Below are 24,976 nucleotides of genomic sequence, written 5' to 3'. Positions count from 1 at the left end.
TTCAATCCTTCTCATCCCGTATTAAGGGTCTGTACATGGTCCAACAAACATTTCCGAGCTCATCTTGACTAGGGGCATTACTAGAAATGAATACTTCTTATATGGTGACTGAAAGAAATACCCGGGTGTTACCTTGTCTCTGTCCGCTTTCCTACTGGCAAATACTAATTGTTATGAGCCACGGCTGTGGCTCATTCCTGTTTTGCATTTTGGTTATGTATTTTATGTTATACTTCTGTTTATGTTCCCCGTGGGTGTCATGGGGTGTTCGGAGCTCACCCTTAAGGAGAGGGTACTGTTATGAACCACAGGTAGTGGTTCATTCCTATTTTCCGTATTTTATGTTTATAGTTCTCTTGCAGGCCAGGATTTTCCTTTGCTCTGGTTTAGAAGATTCTTGTTTGCTGTCGGTGGTGAGTCTGTGTAATTGCAGCCTGTTTCCATGTGTTTGACCTCACCTGTCTGCTAATTGCATCTTGTCAGTTTGGAGTCATGCAACAGGGCAGCTGCACGACATAATTAATTAGGGCTCTCTGTTATATTCTGGCTCAGTGCAATACACAGACGTCGGTGATAGTTCCTGCCAGTTCTTGAGTTCTGAGCTAGTTCCTGCCAGTTCTTGAGTTCTGAGCTAGTTCCTGCCAGTTCCTGAGTGTTTGATCCAGTGTCTGATCCAGTGTCTGATCCAGTGTCTGATCCCGTGTCCTGCCGTGAAGGGTTCCTGTCCGTTTGCCAGTATTTGTACCGGTTCCGTGAGTAGCGGCTTTGCCGCGTCCGTCGGCCTAGGCCGCTGTATTCCTTGGTTATATCTGTTACTGGTGTTTTGCAGAGGGTTCTGCATATGCTGTCACCGCCGGTACACAACAGTATAGTGTCGGCGTGTGGACAGCATTTCCTTTGTTGTTCTTTTCCTTTGGTGGCGTGCCGCACATGTATTTAGTGTTAGGGTTGTTAGTAGCCCCTAGCCTTCTGTTTGCTTTAGTTAGAGGTCCCCTTGTTATTATCCTGTCTCGGTTCACGCCTTGTCTCACTCTAAGACCTGGGGGCATCGGAGTTGGGCAGACCTAATCCGCCCTTCAAACGCGGCTGCCGTGGGCCCAAGAAACCATAGTCACGCAGGCGTGAACTGACCACACGGGTGAAACAATGGAGGTAGGCTGCTAGGGGCTATTTCCATACCACACCTTATTTCAGCGTCACGTTCTGGTGCTCTGGACTCACTACGCAACATCTCTCTTGTTCTGAGCACCAGGAATGTAACACTAATGTGCGGACAGGTTTTTTCTCCATTTCTGACGTTACTGTCTTGATTTTTTTTTTTTTTTTTGGTTTTTCTATATATGTACACGAATGATACCATACTTACCTGTTCCACTGGTCTCAGCCACTTCCCCCACAGGCTACTGCTCTTCTTTTACCGGTTGGATACTCCTCTGGGTGCATGAGAAATGGCTGAAAACAATCAGGTCACCTTCTCCTCCTAAATAAAACTTCAACATTCATTAGTACATATATAGGTTACAGTCATATTTTTCATATTTTTATTATTTTCTATAGTTTGTATGCTGGCCGTAACTGCTTCCACATCTTTTTTTTCTTCCTACTTGTTTATTGTTGCTACAAGTTCAAACAGTTCTTATATTTCCATTCTTGTCTTATATGACTTTGGTTAGACATACCACCCGCAATACCTTAGGATCAAACTCACCAACCCCTCTTGCTGTCACAGGTTTAAACAATTTGTATGTCTGACCCTTTGTTTTCTGGATTTTATCAGACATATTCTTATCCTTAAGTTCTGCAATACCTCTGGTTCAAAGCTGCCCACCCTAGGGAATGGTACCCTATCTTTGTCAGTCATACATACCCATTCGTCACAATAAACTTCAGCGTGTGGACCATATTTCCCACACATAATAAACTTCGCTGACCCCTTGAGCTGCGGCTCTTCAGCCTGAACCCTGGCTAAACGTCCCTTACTTGAGCAACTGGCTCCCATAATTGTGGGTCTTTTCCCACAAACACCAAAATACTCAATATAAGGTAACGGTGAAAGTTCTCAGAGCGCTTTCACCCACTCTCGCCCACGTTGGCCAGTACTACCATACACTGTCGATAGCGAAGGCGATGTACCCAACCTAGGGCCCCTAATTGACCTATATTTACTGAAAGTTTTTAGGAATAACTTACCCTTTCCAGTAAAGTATCTGTCGTTGGAGATATTCCTGAGAGAGACCAGCGAAAACTCCCTATGCACTTTTTATACACAAATCACGCTTGCGTATGCTGTATACAGCGCTAATGATACTGCGATTTTACGCAAAAGTTCGTCAAAGGGGTATCAAGTTGCGCTATATATCGCACCCACAAACACGCGGTCCAATCGCACAGCGTATAGGTACTTGTTACCTATGCGCCGTACGACCACTGGAATCGAATCACAATCTGCGAAACCTCAGCCGGAGCGTATAAAAAAAACTACATGGGTCACACAGTTCACAATTCACAATTCCCTACCATGCTCCTTTGCAAGTCTCCTCACGACTTACGTATTTCAAATCCTATACTAACGTGAGTCAGCCACCTCACGCCAACAAGCCTCCACTCACTTGGTGTACCGAACGACGGGATCCCGAATTCCGAGGTTCGAATTCACTCACTCCTATGTTTGCTCACTCAAATACCCTCTGTTTTTCTGTACAGAAAATTTTAATTAATTCAGATTGGTAGCTTTACCCCCAGAGGCAATACAGTTTAAACAAAAGTTTTATACTAATCTGCTTTAGAAACCGGGTAGTTTTGTGCTATTGTAGCCTGGCTACTGTCCCACCTTTGAACTAAACAACACTATTGTGTAATTTGTACTTAGCGCCCGCACTCTTACGCACTTTGTGTAAAAACGCGACCGTGCGTGTCTCTTACGCTGTGTGCGCAGTCCTGTACTTTGTCCGAGACACGTGTACAAAACCCTGCATCCGCAATAAAACAAATCACACAGCTCTATAAATGTGAACAATACTAATTACTATTGCCCACTAGACACAACTTGTTCTGTATAAACTTTTATGCAACCTGCGTTTGTGTCTTTACGCTTACTTCCTTAAAATACTGTTATTTCAAATTTACCTATATAGCAACAAATGTATCCAATTTCACACAGATCTATAATGACTGCAATAATCTATAATTTAAATGATATGATTCAGATTGGATAGCTATCTTGCAGAACATACACTGATATAAATATACACATAATTATAATAATATTATATATATGTATCATTCACTAGCCTTCTATGTGACTAATTTACCCATTCAGTGCTTCTAATTTGCATATCAAAGTTATTTGCTTTTCACTGCTAAGAAAAAGCAGTTACACAGGTTATTTAGCATTTCACTGGCTATCCTATAGCAAACAGAGAGTTAACTAAATCCTGGGAAAGAAGAAGAAAAAAAAAGTTTTTTTTTTCTTTTCTTTTTTTGTGTGCAATTTCTTACACCAAGCCAAGCATTTATCTCACCATTTACTCTCACTAGGCCCAATTGAAACTATTTGTAATTGACTATGGCATGGGTTAAATAAATGCATTGGTAACTCATAAATGGTGCTTGATGTGACCAAGGAAACTGATTGTTCTGAGCAGACTGAAAATCAGCTATTTAGAAAATGACCTTCCTAAAATGACCACTGCTCCTCCCCCTTCCACATCCATGAGGTTTACACAAAATGGTGGACAGGTCATGTGGTTAGTCCAAAATGGAGGACAGTCCATGCGGCTTCCTTTGTCACAAATATATCACACATTATACAAGCACCAGAAGTTATTTTAGGCCTGAGTTAAAAAACTATATCAAGGCTATGCAGCAACTTTTAAATGTACTTTTAAACCTACTTAACAGATAAACAATCCAATCTGAATCAAACACAATATGACTTATTTGAACTTTGTTTTGCAACAATAAAAATACATTTTAGCAAACGCATTGTCCCTTGAAATTTCATATCATTGGCTTACTGATATCACAACAATACACACGGATATGATTTTCTCAGCTTTATGATGCATCCACCACAAGCTGATCGACCACAGCGTCGCGTTTATAATGTACAGTGCATCATTAAGACCATGATATCCCGTAAGAGCCCTCATCTGTAAATGCCAAATTGTTTCCTTAAAAATATTTAAAATGCCCGCTCTAATATATATTGTAAACGCCTGCACCTCTTATTACCATGTGCCATGAATGTGCGCTATACATAGCAAAACACTGCATCCCATAAGAGAAAACAATACACCCACACATTATCTGAGTTCCATAGCTCATTGATGTATATATTTGTTATTAAAAGGATATGTATTCAATATATTACAATGTACAGTATACACATAATTACGTGATTACAATTTATACAGTAAGCAGTTAATACATACAGTTACAGTTACAGGCCAGCATACAATACCATTATCTTTCTCATATAAATTCGTCTCTCCATATCACTCTCTCTCTCTCTCTGTAAAATCATGCAGGCACTCCATCATCTGGGACAAAAACAGCAACTGCCTCCTGTGTGATCAGCAATGTGTTATCTAGTTTTTTGGGGAGGGGACTTTCTCATTCATGATGAGTCACTAGTCTATTTGTATATGCTCCACAGGTTCAGCCTTGAAGACATCCAAAGGGGCTGGCATGAGTTTCCTGTCCATTGTACTAATAAGAGTGATTTTTAGCTTTCATACATTTAATCATAACTATTTGTTGCAATGTCCTACAACTTAATAACAAGTATCAAATGAATCTACACATTAATCTGGTTGCTTAAATACCAAATATGACTGGTGTATCTTGCTTCGTTCAAATAATACACATACATGGCATTACTTCATTATATAATTTTAAATCATGATGTCTGGTGCTTGATATTACAGGTTGAGTATCCCATATCCAAATATTCCGAAATATGGAATATTCCGAAATACAGACTTTTTTGAGTGAGAGTGAGATAGTGAAATCTTTGTTTTCTGATGGCACAATATAAACAAACTTTGTTTAATACACAAAGTTATTAAAAATATTGTATTAAATGACCTTCAGGCTGTGTGTATAAGGTGTATATGAAACATAAATGAATTGTGTGAATGTATACACACTTTGTTTAATGCACAAAGTTATTAAAAATATTGGCTAAAATTACCTTCAGGCTGTGTGTATAAGGTGTATATGAACCATAAATGCATTCTGTGCTTAGTCTTAGGTCCCATCGCCATGATATCGCATTATGGTATGCAATTATTCTAAAATACAGAAAAATCCGATATCCAAATTACTTCTGGTCCCAAGCATTTTGGATAAGGGATACTCAACCTGTATTATATGTTATGCACACCAGTGCCAGCAGGAATGTACTGGTGTCTGAACGGAGAGGTATGCAAAACAAATGAACTCACAGACAGACTGGGGAATATGACATTACATACATAGAAGGTGATAGGGTAACAAAATAAACACAAAGTGAACAGAGAAGCCCAAAGGCTAAGAAACTGGGTGTCTCCCTAGTATTAGGAATGCTCAGATGGAAAGAAGCGAGATGTTGTGATTTAATACGTAGAGAACCCGAAATGCTGTTGCTAAGGGCAACAGCAAAACCCTAAAGGGTTACCAACGGGTGTGGCAGTAAACTCCTTGGTCAGAGATGGAATAATAGACACAAGGAGAGTCTCCACAATCCTAGTCCTCACTTGCAGTGCACTGGTTCAGCTTACTGCCACTAAACTGACACCTGAACACCTTGCACAGTGAGAAAGGATTTTGGCAGGCAAGTCTGAGAATACAGCCGCAAACTTGCTAGGTTCACAGAGTAGCAAAAGAACCCCAGCAGGTTAAATGACTGACTCCAGTCTTACTGCTAGGTCTGGATTGGCAGAGTGTAATACCAAATCCCAAGGCCTATTTGCAGTAAGCAACAAACAAATACAAAGTTTACACAGTGCTAGCTAGCTTTCAGGAACTGACTAACCAACAAAGATTCAGCAGCATCTGCCTAACCTGAGAAGAGGGTTTATATAGCAGGTGCTGTCCACGCCCCACTCAGACCTCACAGACTGTGAGCACAAAAACCAGCACCGGATCCCCTGCCGTGCACAGAGCCTGTAACCACTGCACAGCAAAAGACCCGAACCGGAGTATCAGCTACGCTCAGGTTACTCCGCTAGCACTAGTCTCCCGGTTGCCATGACGACGTGGCAGCACAGAGCAGGAGACCCTAACAGTACCCCCCCTCTGACGAGGGGTCAAAGAACCCCTACCACCGGGTTTATCGGGTAACTGCGAGAAGAAAGAGCGTAACAGTCTGGGGGCATGAAGATCACAACTGCGCACCCACGACCGCTTCTCCGGGCCATACCCCTTCCAGTGCACCAAAAATGACAGCCGACCCCGAACCATCTTGGAGTCAAGAATCCTTTCAACAACAAACTCCCTCTGGCCACGTATCAGAAGAGGGGAAGGTCTTCCACTGGAAGAAGGATTACTAATCGCCCGTTTTAAAAGGGAACAATGAAATGTTTTATTGATACCCAAAGAACGGGGTAGATCTAACTGAAATGCCACCGGATTGATAACCCTAGTGATCTTATAAGGACCGATGAACCGGGGGCCTAACTTATGAGATGGCTGTCTCAACTTCAAATTCTTGGTAGACAACCAGACGAAGTCTCCTAATTTGAAGCTGCAGGGTCTTTTCCGCTTATCAAAAACCCTTTTGGTCACTAATGACACAGACACAAGGGCTTTCTTCACTTTCCTCCAAATACCTCTAAGGACCGAAACCACAGAGGAACCACCAGGCGTGGAGTCCTGGGGATCAAAAGAATTGGCCTTAGGATGATGCCCATACACACAAAGGAAGGGAGAGATCCCTGTAGCAGAGTGAGCCGCGTTGTTATAGGCAAACTCCGCCATGGACAGATGAGCAAACCAGTCAGTCTGACACTTGGAGACATAACACCTGAGGAACTGCTCCAAGGACTGGTTCACCCTTTCAATCTGCCCATTAGACTGCGGATGGTAGCCTGACGACAAGCTGACAGAAATCTGGAGATCGGAACAAAATGCCCTCCAGAATTTGGCCACAAACTGGGATCCGCGGTCAGAGACCACATCAAGTGGCAACCCGTGGAGGCGCACAACATGCAGCATAAATAATTCAGACAGGCGTCTGGCCGATGGCAGCCCAACCAATGGAACGAAGTGCGCCATCTTCGAAAACCTGTCAACGACAACCCAGATGGCTGTCATCCCCGAGGATTTGGCAAGTCCACCACAAAATCCATTGAAATGTGGGTCCATGGCTTAGATGGAATAGAGAGTGGATGTAATGGGCCAACAGGAACCCCTCTAGGAGTCTTATTTCGGGCACAGATGTCACATGCCCGAACCCACTGATCCACATCACCCTCAGGCCCTGAAGTTTTCCGGCTTTTCTGGGCATGATACTACCACATGACCTTTATTCCCACAGTACAAACATAACCCCTGCTGTCTCCTCCGCGTCTTCTCACGCGAGGAGAGGCGGGTAGCCCCAATCTGCATAGGCTCCTCGGAAAATTCCTCAGAGTCTGAGGTTCCCTTGGGAAAGAAGGAAACCTCGGTCTCCCTTTCAAGCCTGCGCTCTCTCAGCCGTCTATCCACCCGAATGGATAACTGCATGAGCTGATCCAAGCTATCAGGCAAGGGATATTGTACCAGTTGGTCTTTTAACTGGTTAGAAAGACCTCTTCGGTACTGGTGTCTCAGGGCTGGGTCATTCCACTGGGAATCATGGGCCAACCTCCGAAACTCCGTACAATAAACCTCAACTGGCCTTCGCCCTTGCTTAAGGATCGAAATCTGAGCCTCGGCTGAGGCCGTCTTGTCAGGGTCATCATACAACATGCCCAGTGCCGTAAAAAAAGCATCAACACTTTTAAGCGACGGACAGTCAGGCTGCAACCCATATGCCCAGACCTGTGGGTCTCCTTGTAGCAAGGAAATCACTATGCCCACCCGCTGAATCTCCGACCCAGAAGACTGAGGCCTAAGCTGGAAATATAGCTTGCAGCTCTCCTTGAAACAAAAGAACTGCGAGCGATCTCCAGAAAAACGATCCGGGAGATTTACTTTCGGCTCCTTAACCCCTGAAGGCACTGCTGCTGCGGGAGCTCCGCCAGCGGCCTGCGAGGTGTGCATTTTAATGGACAAATCATTAAATTGACGAGTCAGGACCTGCACCTGATCGACCACCTGTTGCAAAGTATTTTGAGGGGTATGCTCCATATTCCCACAAAATTTCAACAGGAGTATTAGGCTGCTGAATATGTTATGCACACCAGTGCCAGCAGGAATGTACTGGTGTCTGAACGGAGAGGGATGCAAAACAAATGAACTCACAGACAGACTGGGGAATATGACATTACATACATAGAAGGTGATAGGGTAACAAAATAAACACAAAGTGAACAGAGAAGCCCAAAGGCTAAGAAACTGGGTGTCTCCCTAGTATTAGGAATGCTCAGATGGAAAGAAGCGAGATGTTGTGATTTAATACGTAGAGAACCCGAAATGCTGTTGCTAAGGGCAACAGCAAAACCCTAGAGGGTTACCAACGGGTGTGGCAGTAAACTCCTTGGTCAGAGATGGAATAATAGACACAAGGAGAGTCTCCACAATCCTAGTCCTCACTTGCAGTGCACTGGTTCAGCTTACTGCCACTAAACTGACACCTGAACACCTTGCACAGTGAGAAAGGATTTTGGCAGGCAAGTCTGAGAATACAGCCGCAAACTTGCTAGGTTCACAGAGTAGCAAAAGAACCCCAGCAGGTTAAACGACTGACTCCAGTCTTACTGCTAGGTCTGGATTGGCAGAGTGTAATACCAAATCCCAAGGCCTATTTGCAGTAAGCAACAAACAAATACAAAGTTTACACAGTACTAGCTAGCTTTCAGGAACTGACTAACCAACAAAGATTCAGCAGCATCTGCCTAACCTGAGAAGAGGGTTTATATAGCAGGTGCTGTCCACGCCCCACTCAGACCTCACAGACTGTGAGCACAAAAACCAGCACCGGATCCCCTGCCGTGCACAGAGCCTGTAACCACTGCACAGCAAAAGACCCGAACCGGAGTATCAGCTACGCTCAGGTTACTCCGCTAGCACTTGTCTCCCGGTTGCCATGACGACGTGGCAGCACAGAGCAGGAGACCCTAACATTATAATTATGTACTGCATGAAATAAGTGTCGAATCCATCTCTGTGGCATGTCCGTGTAAATGCGTGTGTTACCATATTTTGCTGTGCTCGCTGCGCGTATTTGCAAGTATAGCGACTCATAATGTGTGTAGTTTGTATGTTCTTTTTATGTAATATTTTTGACTTTGACAGTCCACCCTTTGGCAGTAAACAATAACTGCCATCAATTATTAACATAAGAAAAAAATATATATATTTCATACAATAATCGGTGAATAAAAGTATGTATTCATTTCGCAAATCAGACCTATAGAGTATGCTGGGACAGTGCTTTGGCCTATAATGTCTGATTTGCAAAGAAAATTTCACACATACATGTACCTACGTCTTTGTACACTGATGTTTGGATTCGATTAAGGTTCTACTGGGTAGATGAAGAAGACACAAACAAACCGTGAAAGTGACATATAAAATTTTCATGATCTACATATTCCTATCATTTTCTGAACATTGTTTCCATTTCTGGAATGTATGCTAGGTCTGTTTAATAATTGAACAAGGGTTATAAGTAGTGTCCTTCCTAAATAACATAAACCTTTGGAGTTCGGGGAGAGCCACTCATAAACCTTTCTTCCACATATATTAATGAGCTCTTTATCTGCAATGTGTGAATAGCCATTGTCTGATTGTTCCTGATTACCTCTGAACTCCATAACTACTAGACCTTTGATTTTTCTCTGACTTTAACAAACTGATCGGCTAATCCTGGGATCCTATAAGGAAGCTGCGAGCGCCGTTCAGCTTCAGGTGCGGTGGTGACGGGCGGCACATACTGCAGAGGAGGAGCCGCTTCAGTGTGTGTAAGTGGCGCAGGGAGCCAGGGAGGACAAGGAAAGCCTTCCGCTGCGCCGCCATTCTGGCGGCAGCATTTGATCCACTATCGGGCGAGGGGGTGATAGTTGCAGCTGGGGGCAGGGTTTGGACGGCCACTGACAGACTGCTGTAGAAGGAAAATAAATTCCTGTCTACAGCAGCACAACAGTGTACCAAAGCTGTGAGCCTATTCTGATGGTGGGCTTGGAGCTGCAGCTCCATCAGCCCCATTATTAATCTGGCCCTGAGTACAACACTACTATGGGGCATAAAATAAACTTGGACACTACTGTGGGGCATAAAATTAGCAACTGCTGTGTAGAGGCGTCTCTGTAGAAGTATTGGGTCCATCCAAAATGTTGCTATGGGGCCCACAAAGTACTGGCTATGTCCCCAGGGAGCAGATGATAAAATTAGGCAAGTCAGTAAACCTAGAGAGGATGATGAGGTAAGCAGGGTAGCAGGGGAAGTGGCAGAACTTCTGTTAGTGGGGGTAATTCAGATCTGATCGCAGCAGCAAATTTGTTAGCAGTTGGGCAAAACCATGGGGGTCTTTCTGAGTTGATCGCTCGCTGCCGATTTTCGCATCTCATCGTTCAGGTAAAAAAGCGGCAAAACTGCGCATGCATATGCACTGCAATGTGCAGGCGCGTCGTACAGGTACATAGAGGATCGGTGCTGGGCGATGGATTTAGCGAAGATTCTATTTGCACAGCCGATCGCAAGGAGATTGACAGGAAGAAGGCGTTTATGCGTGTTTAGAAAAATGCATTTGCAGGGCGGTTGTCTGACGTCAATTCCGGGACCGGACAGGCTGAAGTGATCGCAAGGGCTGAGTAAGTCCAGAGCTACTCTGAAACTGCAAAAAACTTTTTTGTCCCGCTCGACTGCAAAAGCGTTCGCACACTTGCAAAGCAAAAATACACTCCCCCGTGGGCGGCGACTATGCGTTTGCACGGCTGCTAAAAGTAGCTAGCAAGCGATCAACTCGGAATGACCCCCCCATGTGCACTGCAGGTGGGGCAGAAATAACATTTGCAGAGAGTTAGATTTGGGTGGGTTATTTTGTTTCTGTGCAGGGTAAATACTGGCTGTTTCATTTTTACACTGCAATTTATATTTCAGTTTGAAGTTGAACACACCCCACCCAAATCTAACTCTATCTGCACATGTTATATCTGCTACCTCTGCAGTGCACATGGTTTTGCCCAACAGTTAAATTTGCTGCTGCGATCAGATCTGAATTAGGCCCTGTGTCCGGAGGCAAGGTCTCCTTCAAGCCTTCCCTCCTGGGGGCACTCCCCCAGCCTCCTTCAGATTTGTAGTGACACAGGGCGCTGGTAAGCACAATGTAAATCAACAAGGTAGTGCAGACTACAAATAACAGGCAGTATTCTGAATGTGTTGTCTACTCGCAAAAGCAGAGGTACTGCAGCAGGTATTACAGAAAAATAAATGGCCATGCTACTTAAATAATGCATCAAGATTTACCGTAAATATGGTTTAATAAATAGACCCTGTAACATACTTACCTACTCTCCCGGAAGCTGCGGGAGGCTCCCGTTTTTTAGGGTAGCCCCCCGCACCCCCGGAAGAGTGGGCAGGTCTCCCGCATCCTGCTCGCACCTTAGTGATGCGAGCAGGATGGAGAGATAATCTCCCGTTTTCGCGGGTCCGTCGGGTGCGGAAGGGGTTAAAATAATGCAAATTGCGTCATTTTAGCTCCGCCCCCTTCCTGCGGACCCGCGAATCGTGGCATTTGCCGATGTGGGGGCGGGGCTTGGTGATGTCACCATCCGCCCCCGCCCCCCGAAGACTACTTCAGCGTCTCCTCTCCGGGAGAAGCCCGGAGGGGAGACATTCAATGTAGGCAAGTATGCCCTGTAAGAGTTACAGTGTACTAGTATACACAAATCCTTACTTAGTCTGTAGTAAGTATGAGAGAAATGGATTCAGGAGGTCATTCCGAGTTGGTCGCTAAGTTTTTCGTTCGCACAACATATTCGCAAAGTTGCGTTAATGTAGTAAATTTGCAAACATCCGCCCCCAACGTATTTTTGCACATTCGTACGCAGTATTACACAAAGTGGGCGTACGCCAAATGACATCGCAGTAATGCGAAACCATCGCAGCAATGCGAAACCATCGCATTAACACATACTTCATCGTAAAAATACTAAGTTGTAGTAGATTTACACATTTTTCCTTAAAAGTGCACACTTTAAAGGAAAAACGCGCAACAATGTATTTTTTGGCTATTAAGTGAAATTACACCTTTCAGTTTAAAGTCCACAAGCCCTCGTCAATTACGAATCCAATTAGTGTAATGATTGATAATGTTCCAAACCAATTAAGTCAGCAAAGAAAACCTGAAGAACACTTTGTTGCCATAATTGGCCATCAACATGTAAAAGTCAAAAATATAAATATAGATGGGTTTTTTTTTGTTTTAAGGTGTTGTTTGTGAATGAAGGTGTTTACATGTTTATTAACACAATAATCTCCTAACTTTTTTATTTTTTATAATCTTACGTTAGATGTGTGAAATGTTTTAGGAATTCAATTTCTGCTTGCCAATCTGCTGATCCTTTTGTGCATTAATAAACACAACACCCGGTTAACTTTAAACAACTTGTTTTTATTTGTAATTTTTTTGAAATCAATAAATTTATTAAACCAAAAAAAAATCATGCAAATTTTTGTAACAGATCCAGACAATTAATTAACCCATGCAGGTGTTGGCGCATGGTTTCAATAATTCCCCCAAAACTTGTGGGATCTCCAACTGCAACATCTGAAATTAAGATGCAACATAAACATTAATAACTTAATCACATTACTTATTATCCAAGCAAGGCACAAAGCACACTTAAATGCAGGCATGTCCAAACTGCTGGCCTCCAGCTGTTGTGAAACTACATATACCAGCATGCCTTGACACAGTTTTGTGGTCAGAGAATGCCAAAGCTGTGTCAGGGCATGCTGGGATGTGTAGTTTTTATCCAGCTGGAGGGCCGCAGTTTGGACAGGCCTGCTTTAATGCCTAAGTGACTACATCATGGCTGCTTTAAGGATAAATCAGTAGCATAACAACACACAAGCCTGCTCAGCAATGTTTTTTTTTTTTAAACAAGAAAGTGTACCACACCATGGGGTACATTTACTACTACGGGAGTTCTATTTAAGATGCGAAGTTGACCATAGCAACCAATCAAATTAAACATGTTATCTTGTAAAAGTGGCCATAAAAACTTCAAATATAATCTTATTGGTTGCTATGGCCAACATCCCATGTTAAAGAGAACTACCATCTTAGTAAATGTAACACCATGTTGGCATTCATTCACATCTGTAGTGAAGAGAATTAAATTTAAGGAGGTTTGGTCCTGCATCATCACACTGCATATCAACATCTTCAGAAGGACTACATATCCTAGCATGCCCACAATCCCTGAAAACCGCCTTTACTAAATAAGGTCAAACAGGTTGTGAAAAATACAATAAGCATTTTGTGAGTGTAACTTTCACACCACAAATCATTGTGTTGTTCGGCTGGCTAACAAAGTGAAGCATGTGATTTGAAAGTGCAAACATTATGAATACACAGGCACAAGTGTAAAAGACTAACAACATACTAAACTCCACTCAGGTAGAAATGTTATGCAGAAAACTGAGCACATATTAAACCATGTTGTCCTGGCAACCCTGTCAAACTAATGAGTGTCGACCTAGAGTGGACACACAAAACATTGCACACATAAACACTACATATAATGATACTCACAAAAATTACAATGCAACATGAACACCATCAATAATAACTCAAAATGTTTCCCATGCTAGCTGATTTTCAACAGTACAACAGTGCATGTTTTTACATTGTAAGTGTAAGTAGGTAATATTTATGTTAGAAATGTTAAAACACTTACTTTCCTCAGCAACATTATGTTCACCACTGAAACCATCAGGGGCTTCTTCTGCCCATTCACTGGGTGGTGAAGGCAGCTGGATGGGGGAAGGAGGAGGGATTGGGGAAGGAGGAGGGATGGGGGAAGGAGTCTGGATGGGTGAAGGAGGAGGGATTGGGGAAGGAGGAGAGATGGGGTAAGGAGGAGGGATTGGGGATGTAATTTCTGAGGGTGGGTCTGATTGAGATGGCGAGGGGGGCGGAGAGAATGTTTGTTCAATAGAGGGTGAGGGGGGCTGAGAAGGGGAGCTGGAAGTAGAAGGAGAAGGGGACTGGGAAGGAGGAGAAGGGGGCACAGAAAGAGAAGGAGAGGTGGGCTGAGAAGGGGAGTGGAAAGGGGAGGGGGCCTGGGAAGCTGAGGGGGCCGGTGAAGCTGAGGGGGACTGGGAAGCTGAGGGGGCTTGGGAAGGTGAGGGGGACTGTGAAGCTGAGGGGGACTGGGAAGGTGAGGGGGACTGGGAAGGGGAGGGGGAGTGAGAAGGGGAGGGGGATTGAGAAGGGGAGGGGGAGTGAGAAGGGGAGGGGGAGTGAGAAGGGGAGGGGGATTGAGAAGGGGAGGGGGAGTGAGAAGGGGAGGGGGAGTGAGAAGGGGAGGGGGGCTGAGAAGGGGCCTGATGTTGCCTCCCTGCATCTGGTTGCCGTTGTGGTCGTCCTATAATGATATATGTGTTATATTTTAGATTGCATGTTAAATTTCAGAAACACCATTTGTCAATTACACTGTTCTGTCCCATGTAAAAGACACAGGGCTTTATTTTTTTTATTTTATTATGATTTTTCTAACTCTTCATGTTGGCCACAGCAACCAAAATTATTATACTAAACTTTTTTGATGCTCATTACTGAATCTATTCCATTGAGTCATATTGATTGGTATAGGCAACATCACCAGATCACTATTCAAGCCACCTTATTATATAGACACCACTGATCAAGTTATTTGGTACAGTTTCCAGCCTGGGTATTAATTCTGGACAACACGCACTTGTTTTGAATCACTTTGCTACAGTCAGTACTGTTTGCCCTAACCACACACACTGTCATATTTATTAAATTTGTTCAGTCAGTGTTACAATTACAGACTACCACTTAGTGTAAATTTGCAAAATTTATGCTAATAATCTCTGTTATGTAATGTAACTTACTGCGTGCACGCATTTCCCGGATTTGCTGGCGGATCTCCGCCAACAGTTCAGGAGTCCTCCTGCGGAGATCACTCCATCTCCTCTCGAGTTGGATGATGGTCCGCCTGCTGCGGACGCGAGACCGCAGTAGGTGGCGGACCTCCGCATATGCCTCGCGCTTAACCCAATTTGGGATAAAGCGCCCAACGCGGCCTACGCGGTGGTCCATCACCGCAACCAGGACGCGGAGCTCCCGCCTGGTGAAAGGTGCTGCACGCATCATGGCAATGGCGTTTTCCTTATTTGGGCATATATTTATAGTGTGTGTTAGCATGTGATTTGTCTAAAATCTATGCCGTCATTTCAATTAACTTTATTGATCTTTGCAATGCTGTGAAGAGCACAGTGGTAATTTCGCTCGAGCGGAAATACGCAGTCGCGGAAGAGAAAAAATAAAATAAAAATTAACACACAACCAACTAAAACACCCACACAAACACAGACACACACACACACACACACACACACACACACACACACACACTTTTTAAATAAATTGAAAAAATATCTGTGTACTCACCACAGTTTGTGTGATAATTCAGCTGGACAGTCACAAAGTGGTCAACATTCAGTTTCATTTGTTTGTGTTTTTTTTTTAAAAAAACAGGATTTTATGAAATAAAACAAATAAGGACACTATTTAGCAAAATCACATTATTAGATTCGAAAATAACACATTGTAAGCTTAACCTGTTTACGGTTATTTTTGAAAAACATAATTAGAGATTCCCACACACCCGAATAATTACACAATGACCTTACAATAGCAAGCCAAATTTCTGCGTTACTAAATGAGCATAAGCATACTGTGTTTTTGATTAATTTCAAAAAGTAAATAAAAAAACACTATACCTGAAATATTCTTCAACAATGCTTGCCCTGACTTGGCTTCCCCTCCGTGTAACACTCCCCCCACCGAAGCGACGGACAACCCCTGGCACCTCATCAGGCAATTCCTCTGTCTGAGGAAGCTCTACGCTACTCCTTACCGTGATGTTATGTAGTATAGCGCACAGGACCACTAGTTTACTTGCCATCTCCGGCGAATACATGATGTCGCCACCAGTGCGGTGGAGCACACGAAACCGGCCTTTAAGGACCCCAATTGTGCGCTCCACCAGCTGTCTAGTGGCAGTAAGCGCGGAGTTAAATGCCGTCTGTGGTCCTGGCCTGGGATTACGGTAAGGAGTCATGAGCCAGGGGGTGCAAGGATATCCACGGTCTCCTGTTTGAGGAGAAGTAAAAATTAGAAAGAGTATATTCCTAAAATTGATTAAAAATGGCAGGAAATTATGTTGGCCAACTCACCCAATAACCACATGTCTGCTCGTTGACTTGATCTTAATCTGTGCCATATCCCTGATTGTCTAATGACATAAGCATCATGCGAGTTTCCGGGAAACTTGGCATTCAGGGAAAGGATCTGGAGGGATGGCCCACAAACAACCATTACATTCAGAGAATGAAACAGTTTCCTGTTTCTATAAATTTCTTCATTATGTCTTGGGGGCACAATAGCTACATGTGTGCCATCCACAACCCCAATAACATGTGGGAAGCGACTACCACCTTCCTCAAATTGCCGCTTCACCACATCTAGGGCACCAACATCCAAAGGCATAGCAATAAATTGCTTAACCCGCTTTATGAAAGCCTGGCTGACACGCCGCAGGACCTTACTGAACTGGCCCTGCGACATGCCAACCAGGTCTCCAACAACATGTTGAAAAGACCCTGTGGCCAAAAAATGTAACACAGCAAGGAATTGTGTCAATGGTGGTATTGCTGTAGGATACCGAATTGAAGACTCCAGATCACTCTCTATTATGGAGAGAGTGTCTAGGATTAGATGTGGTGGCAGCCTGTATCTACGCACAACAACATCATCTGGCATCCCAAAAAGTATGACACGGGTGCGGAAAATTGGTGGCCTAGCACGCCTCCGTTGCCTTGGTTGATGAGGAGCCGGTTGTGGTTGTGGGGCTGGCGGTTGGGGTGGGAGTGCTGCCGTGGGTTGGGGTGGGATGGCTTCTGCTGCCACAAACACTGACATCACACACTTTAAAAAAATTAAAAAGATATGTTGAATAAGACAAATGCAATCCAAAAAAAATTAAATAAAAAAAAAAACGGGGTGTCAACTTACTGCAGGAGCATACGACATTTTTTCTGGGTTCAATTCCGGAACAATTTGAAATTGAGACAAAAAAGGAAAAAAACAAATTAAAAGTGTGAAACTTACATAGTTTTTTCTTAAAAAAATAAAAATATGACAACCAACAATACAGACACATAATAAGAGCATCAAAGACATAACAAACACCTAAGTATAAATAACGATAAATAGGTTCGACATCTAAAATAGATTCAAAATAAAATTTTGCCCTTTAGTAGCTAGTACAGGCAAGAACAGCACTACTTTGCAGAACAATCCTGTGAAAAATTATTTAATTTATTATAAAGATGGATGACAAACATAAGCAAAACACTTTGAACAAACACAAACAGCCACAAACACAGGCCAAGGGGACTTACCTGCTCCTCCGAAAACAACAGTAAATTAGTGTTTTTGGGCACACTAAACAACAAAACCAAAAAGGGGATAAATCTCCCAAAATAAGACACCTACAAGAGACCAAAAATGACAGTAAGCACACATAGAGGCCATTAACACAAACAGCCACAAGCACAGGCCAAGGGGACTTACCTGCTCCTCCGAAAACAACAGTAAATTAGTGTTTTTGGGCACACTAAACAACAAAACCAAAAAGGGGATAAATCTCCCAAAATAAGACACCTACAAGAGACCAAAAATGACAGTAAGCACACATAGAGGCCATTAACACAAACAGCCACAAACACAGGCCAAGGGGACTTACCTGCTCCTCCGAAAACAACAGTAAATTAGTGTTTTTGGGCACACTAAACAACAAAACCAAAAAGGGGATAAATCTCCCAAAATAAGACACCTACAAGAGACCAAAAATGACAGTAAGCACACATAGAGGCCATTAACACAAACAGCCACAAACACACGCCAAGGGGACTTACCTGCTCCTCCGAAAACAACAGTAAATTAGTGTTTTTGGGCACACTAAACAACAAAACCAAAAAGGGGATAAATCTCCCAAAATAAGACACCTACAAGAGACCAAAAATGACAGTAAGAACAACATTTTTACATTAGTCCACAAAACAGAAACACTAAAGCACAGGTTTAGTGTTATAAATTTACATTCAAAATCTAGATTAACAACATTTAATATTTAATAAACAAAAATAAAAATTGCTACAACAAACAGTTGCATTTAACAACAAGACGAATGCACGAATACTCACAAACGGAATTTCGCAAAAAGTATGCAATACTGTCTATATGCTAAACGCGAACAAACGTCAAAATGCATGCTTGACAATTACTCACTCAGAAAAGAACAATAGCACCTTCACGCACGGGCCAACAAACTCCAAACTGCAACATCCAAAATACTACAAACTCCCAACACTCACAGCGTGCAAACTAGGCCCTTAAATAAGCAGTGCAATCATTAGCAAGATTACCATACTGTACACCTGTGTGAATGAACGCGCCGCACGTAGGTATAAATAGGCACACACCTGGGCGTACACACGTCATCTCCAACATGGCTTCTCGTGAGGAATTAGCAGCAGAGATGGACCGCATTGCACAGCAGCAGATGGCATTGGCGAAAAAACGCCTAGAGTGCCAGAAACGGATGTTGGAATACGCCTCTGCGGATTCTGAACAGGCAGGACCTAGTACTCTGCAAATGTCAGCTTCTGAGCCCCAACAATTGAGTGGGGATACCCTGCCACACACACATACTGGCCAAACTGAGGAGGAATCCGCATTAGCCACACAAACACAACAGACAGAAGCTGCTAGTGAGGAGGAAGATGGTGAGGAGCAACAGGAAGAAACCTCACAGGCTACCTCCAGACGTAAGAAAAGACAGCCAGCATTCACTAAGAGGGAGTTGCGTGTCTTGGTCACGCAGGCCATGTCCAAAGTACATAGAGGCCCCAAAAACATGGGTGCTGCTACAAAAGATCGCATCTGGAGGGACATCACACATTCTGTGAATGAAGTTGGCTCTGTCGTCAGAACATCGCAGGAAGTTAGACGACGGTAAGTGCATCTTGCCAGTCCTTTTTCTGTGCTAAGTTGACTTAAAAATGTAGTGACATGTGATGTTATGTATAGCAAACAGAAGCAGAACATGTGTCCTAGGTATTTACATACACAAATAATAAGACTCTACTTTGCCCCTCTTTCACAATACATATGTAGGTGGGCCGACTTCAAATCCCGCCTGAAGGCAAAGAGGTCTGCGGAGTGGAATGCCTCAAGGGCTACAGGGGGAGGACCATCTGTCGCTGTGGAGTTTACAGACTTGGAGGAGATGGCGATGGCCTGTGTCAGTTATGAGGAGGGCCAAGGGGTGTCTAATATGGACACGGACCTGCCTGAGATCCTGACGGGACATGACTTGCCAGGTAAGTTTACACATGTATTTGTCTGCAATTTAAACTGTATTTATAAAATAAAATCTTATTTTTTATTGTACTCTTTTCCCACACATTCTTCTATTTTCTTGCCACAAAACACAGCACAGGGGGATGATCAGTTTGAGTCACAGGAGGGTTATGTGGCTGAGGCTGAGGTGGAGGGACCTAGTGGGTCTGCCAGTGTGGGGCCACAAATCCCACCTCTGCAGGTTCCTACTGGCCCCCCCACCCAACCCTCTGCTATCCCGGAGATCCTGCTTGAAATCGCTAGGTATCGTGAGAGCCTAAATGCGTTTCAAGACGGGGTCCTCCGGGAGGTAAGCCAGATAGCTGTCCGGCTCACTGAGCACCGAACCAGTGTTGAGCAAGGTGTTGCTCAACTCTGCCAAGGTCTGGCAGAGATCAGGCAGGGCCAAGAACAACTTGCCTCCTCATTCCAAAGCCTTGCAAATAACATCTTGCAAGGGCTCCAGGCCATCGCTGTCTCCCTTGCCCACAGTGGCAGAGAGCCACCCACATCGGCTCCCTCCCCTGCCCCTGCCCAGGAAGAACAGCCCACTGGGCAGGCCCAACGAAGGTCGCTCCGCAGACCAAGCAAAGAAGAACAGCCTCAGGCGGGGAGAAAAAAAAGAAAGTGATGTCTCTCCAGATGGGCAGCACCCATGTTTTTCATGTTGCCTCTATGTTATTTTGGAGTTGGCTTGTGTGGCCAGAATGGATAACTTCCTCTTAGTGAAATGTATTATTTATGTTTGGAGGTATTGTAGCCTGTGAGTTTTTTTGTATAAACACCAGAGCCATCTTCCTCTTACTAGTGTGCTATGTATTGTTGTGTTTGTGTGGTGGATCCTAATTCTTTATCAGTTGGGGACAAAATTTTGTGTGGCAGGGTGTGTAATATGTTTTATTTTTGATTAAAAATTATAATTTAGTCAGAAGCTGAATTTTGCAGAGTACTAAGTTCTGCTCTATCATTTGTGTCAGTGCCATATGCTTACTGCTTGGTCCATCTCTGCCTGTGAGACTCACGTGTAGCCATGTTGTTTTCATGTTGTGAAATCTTACTACAGTAATAAAAAAAATTTAATTCAAAATTGTGCAGTTTATTCAAGGTAATGCATTAGGTAAATCTTAGTTCCGGAAAGATTAGGTCAGCATTGACAATGCTAAATTCCTTTGTCGTATAAATAACCCTTAATGAAGTCTAAGAACACTGTACGCTGTTTACTTAAGAAGTACCGTAAGGGTACGCTAGTTGCGTAACGATCGCTCAGCCGTAGGCGAGACGCTCAAGCGCCACGTTCGCTCACGGCCCAGTGATCACAGGACAGCACGTTATTGGTTATGTCTAGAGTAATGATTCGCTATGGCGTAGCGTACGCTCGAGACCACGAGGAGATCACCAGCGGCGCAGACGCTCACAACGCTATACCTTTATGTCTAAACCTATTATCAATGAAATACACAGAATACCTTAATGTGAATACAGGGTGTAAGTGCAACCTTGTGTAACCTGACTAACTACAAAGCTGCTTGAGCGTCACCGACGCTCAAGTGAACAGTTAACACTATGAGAAAATACACAGATACTTGTTTAGGGTCCAAAGCCTATTATCTGTATTATGACTATTATACTTGCAAAAAGAATCACAGTACAAATGATACACTACAATATAACAGAGACTTCCTAACCAAATAACTATACAAGAAATACAATACAATACAATACTAATCAAGGGAAAATACGAGAGAAAAGAGAAGGGAGAGAGAGAGAGAGAGAGAGAGATATGAGAGAAATGGCTCACAGAAAGACAATGATTACGGAGAGAAACTTACGCACAAGGGTAACGATCGCAAGCGCTTCTGAACAGCCAGCTTCCCGATTATCAGCAATGAGAACCGTTTGATGAGAAGTGAAGTTGGATATGGTCGGCCTGCCTATTTATGCCCCACACACAATGCAATCTCATAGTCCCTACAATCCCATTGTCCATTGGACGTCGGAATTCGGCCCTGCATCATAACAAAAGGTCATAGGTTGATTCATACAGGTGGGCTGTGACGATTTCAAACAGCTCAGGTGGGTGGGGAACTAGGTTTCCCGCCGCATACCTGAGTATGAGTAAATAATAGAAATGGACATAAACTTCTTATGTCCATAACTATTCGCACGAGCGATTAATACGCTCCAAACCAACACCGGAATATTGCTATTTAAATACTCTTCCGATGGGTACCAAACACTACTGCATGACTCCTGTTAGACCCTTCCTACGATACAAAGAGGGATTCCTCAGCTCAGGGACATTCTATATTAACCAAACTTTCAGAATCTATCAAAGGGACCATGATCTACAAACTACATTAATTGTGAAAATATGTAACGAATGAGTCGCACGCTACGACTACATAAACTCTACCGTAAATACGCATACCGTGCGCCCGCGGGTGCACGCTATTGCGGGTATGCGCCTTCACGGGAGAGCGTACGCATGCGCAGCGCGGACCAGTGTGCGGTGCAAATATGGCAGTGTGTATGGGGATATTTTTCTGACTTTGACAGTCCACCCTTTGGCAGTCAATAATAACTGCCACCTTCAAAACATTTCAAAAGGAGAAAAATATAAGTCAGGGGTTAATTGATTTCCATGGTTGGGTAGGGGAGGAGAGAGGAGTAGGTGTGAAGAGGGTATGACCTAGTGAGAAAGCAGAAGCATGTGTGTATGAGTCCATGTTTGGAGGGTCATGTATCATCGTGCCGTACGTGTGGTAAATCAAGCTTCGAGGTATTGCGAAGTATACATTTGAATTCCTTCTTATCCCGTACTAAGGGTCTGTGGATGGGCTGTCAAACTCTACCGAGCTCATTTCAGCTGTGGTTGTAACAAAATGGGGATGCACATTTTAGTTGATGATACATGAATGGGGGAGGTATGTGGTTGCTGATATCTGTGCCTGTATTCCCTATCGACTATGTGTGTCATTACCTGAGGGTTGTAGAAATGAAGAAAAGACATAATTACGGTAAATGCGGTGGTATTCTATGTCAGGGAAATGTACATCTGTTGTTGAAGTTTTGTTCGGTATCTGTTGAGAGTCGTCTTCTTTGCGCTGTATTGCTCCTTGGGCATGAGCAAATAGCTTTGTCAGTGCCATCAGATTTACAAAAATGTTGGGCTAGCGTGAGTTTAAAAATACTAGGGAAACTGGGGATCCATGGCAAAGTTCATCAAGTGTCCATATCATAGGTTGTCAAAACTTCATCTTTGGTGCTTGTCTGTTGTCTGTATAGCGTCTCGTCAACTTCCTCGTCCAAGGGGGTCTTTGTACCTTGGTGAAAAGCAGAAAAACAGGTGAAAGAAACGGACCTTATAATCGCATTTTCATCACATCATGGTTTCTATCATTGGGTCATAAATCAAATCCAGGTTAATTACAGTTTCCTCACTCCTCAAACTCATCACTCTTGTACTTTGTTTGCACCTCATTAAAGCCTGCCCGCATCTAAATATCAATCCAATCGATATAACGACACCCAAGATACATAGTAGAAACTTTCCAACATCCATTATGACTCCTTGAGCCCAGTCTCCTAAACCGGAGAACCAATTTCGCGGGTTCAACCATGACACCCAACCAGTCAGCTCATTACCTACAGCAGCAAGGGTGAGATTGTGTTTTCGACGAAATTCCCACTTCAATTGGAGAATATCGTCCATCTTTTGGTCTATGACCTCTACCGGATCCTCGGTGCTATTTGTGATATACGTGCAACACTTTATGCCGTACTGTGTTGCCAATGTAACACAATATCCGCCTGTTACTGCTGTAAGATAATTAAGAACCATCCTATGCTGAACTAGTTCTGTTTTGTAAGCTTGAAGTTCTCTTCCAGTGTATCTAAACGTGTCATCATACATTTCAGTGATATTATCTAACAAATTGGCGAGTGCGGAAATGTATCTATAATTCATCACTCCTCGAGCGGTGCGAGTGAAATCTAACGCTACCAGAACCTGAATCCCGGTGGATTCATGGATAAGATCAGAGGCCGGATGCTCTAACCTTTCTGACAGTTGTCTTTTAACTCGGTGCTCGTAATGAGTGTGAGTATAAGGAGCTTGGGCACCACGGTGTATGTCTTTCATTTTGTCATGTGTTACAGTCATCACTTCAGGCAATACTTTTCCAATATAACACAATCCTTCAGAGTTTGGGGCAAGCCACTTGTACGCCTTTCTCCCGCATATGAAATATGCGTCATCGGGGAGAACATATGGGACGGAGAAGGACATGACCATGTTACAAACCTTCCAGGTGAATTCTCCTGACCCTAATTCTTCCATCTGCTTAATGCACGTATCAGACTGTACGATATGTGCACAGTATCCTGGTGATACTTCTCCAACTCTAGTAATTCTATTTCCTAGGGTGTATCTATACCGGAAAGATTTTCCTCTACTGGCTATGTGGCGTACAAGCTCTGTATCTGTAGGCATTCTATCTGCTCTGTGTGAAAAGGTCATGGTAAGGTTGCTCCATGACACTTCCCAATTTCCCGGCTTACGGGGATTGGAGATATTAAAACATAAGAGGGACCTATCCACATGGTATTGGTGGAGCTTCAAACTAGGAGGGCTGGAGATGTTAAACCTCCGGTCCACCGGTCTCCCACCACTTAGCTCAAGTACCTCCCCTAACGTTAAAGGAAATGGTACTAGCCCTGATTTGCTATGACCCTGAGGTACTTGAGAGCATACCCAACAATCTGTTTGGTTTAACACGTTACCCACTAAGGAGTGATAGTCACTCAATGGATGCCGGTCCATATGGATATTAAAACTGGATTGGCATTTCTTTATGCATCCATCTTCAACCAAATTGTCACAAAGCCTACAGATACAATTTTCTTCAGCTAACAATCCATCACAATTTCTTCTATCGGATCGTTTTCTGATACTCGCCTTTGCTTGTTGGTTTGGTTGATCTTGGAAAACTACGCCTCCATCATCATAATCGGAACCCATTCCAGAACCTCTCTCGACCTCTATGGTACTCTCGCCGGAACAGACTGCTCTGGTCAACATCATGGTTAACATCAAAATCCGGATCACAGTCTCTTGGGGCAAGTCCATCTTTGAGGAGGAAATAGAGAAGAATGAGAAGGGGGAAAAAGAAATTTTAAGGGAGAGGG

The 24,976-nt window shown here is 43.5% G+C and overlaps 1 protein-coding gene and 1 long non-coding RNA gene across 2 annotated transcripts; both read right to left on the bottom strand.

Annotated features, from left to right (window-relative positions):
- Positions 1-12,718: 12,718 nt before the first annotated feature.
- LOC135057726 (uncharacterized) lies at positions 12,719-14,451 on the bottom strand. Its single transcript, XR_010244325.1, has 2 exons — positions 14,031-14,451; positions 12,719-12,895 (listed from the first exon to the last, which is right to left on the bottom strand). It is a non-coding gene; the product is annotated as an uncharacterized LOC135057726 (long non-coding RNA).
- An 80-nt stretch (positions 14,452-14,531) lies between these two features.
- Positions 14,532-17,253, bottom strand: LOC135057725 (putative nuclease HARBI1). Its single transcript, XM_063963506.1, has 4 exons — positions 16,561-17,253; positions 16,105-16,477; positions 15,773-15,794; positions 14,532-14,720 (listed from the first exon to the last, which is right to left on the bottom strand). The coding sequence occupies exons 1-3, from the start codon at positions 17,144-17,146 to the stop codon at positions 15,791-15,793; spliced, it is 963 nt and encodes a 320-aa protein (XP_063819576.1). The 5' UTR covers positions 17,147-17,253; the 3' UTR covers positions 14,532-14,720; positions 15,773-15,790.
- Positions 17,254-24,976: the final 7,723 nt, after the last annotated feature.

The sequence above is a fragment of the Pseudophryne corroboree genome, chromosome 3 (assembly GCF_028390025.1).
Source record: "Pseudophryne corroboree isolate aPseCor3 chromosome 3, aPseCor3.hap2, whole genome shotgun sequence".
NCBI lineage: Eukaryota > Metazoa > Chordata > Amphibia > Anura > Myobatrachidae > Pseudophryne > Pseudophryne corroboree.
This window is presented reverse-complemented; position numbering and strand designations above follow the sequence as displayed.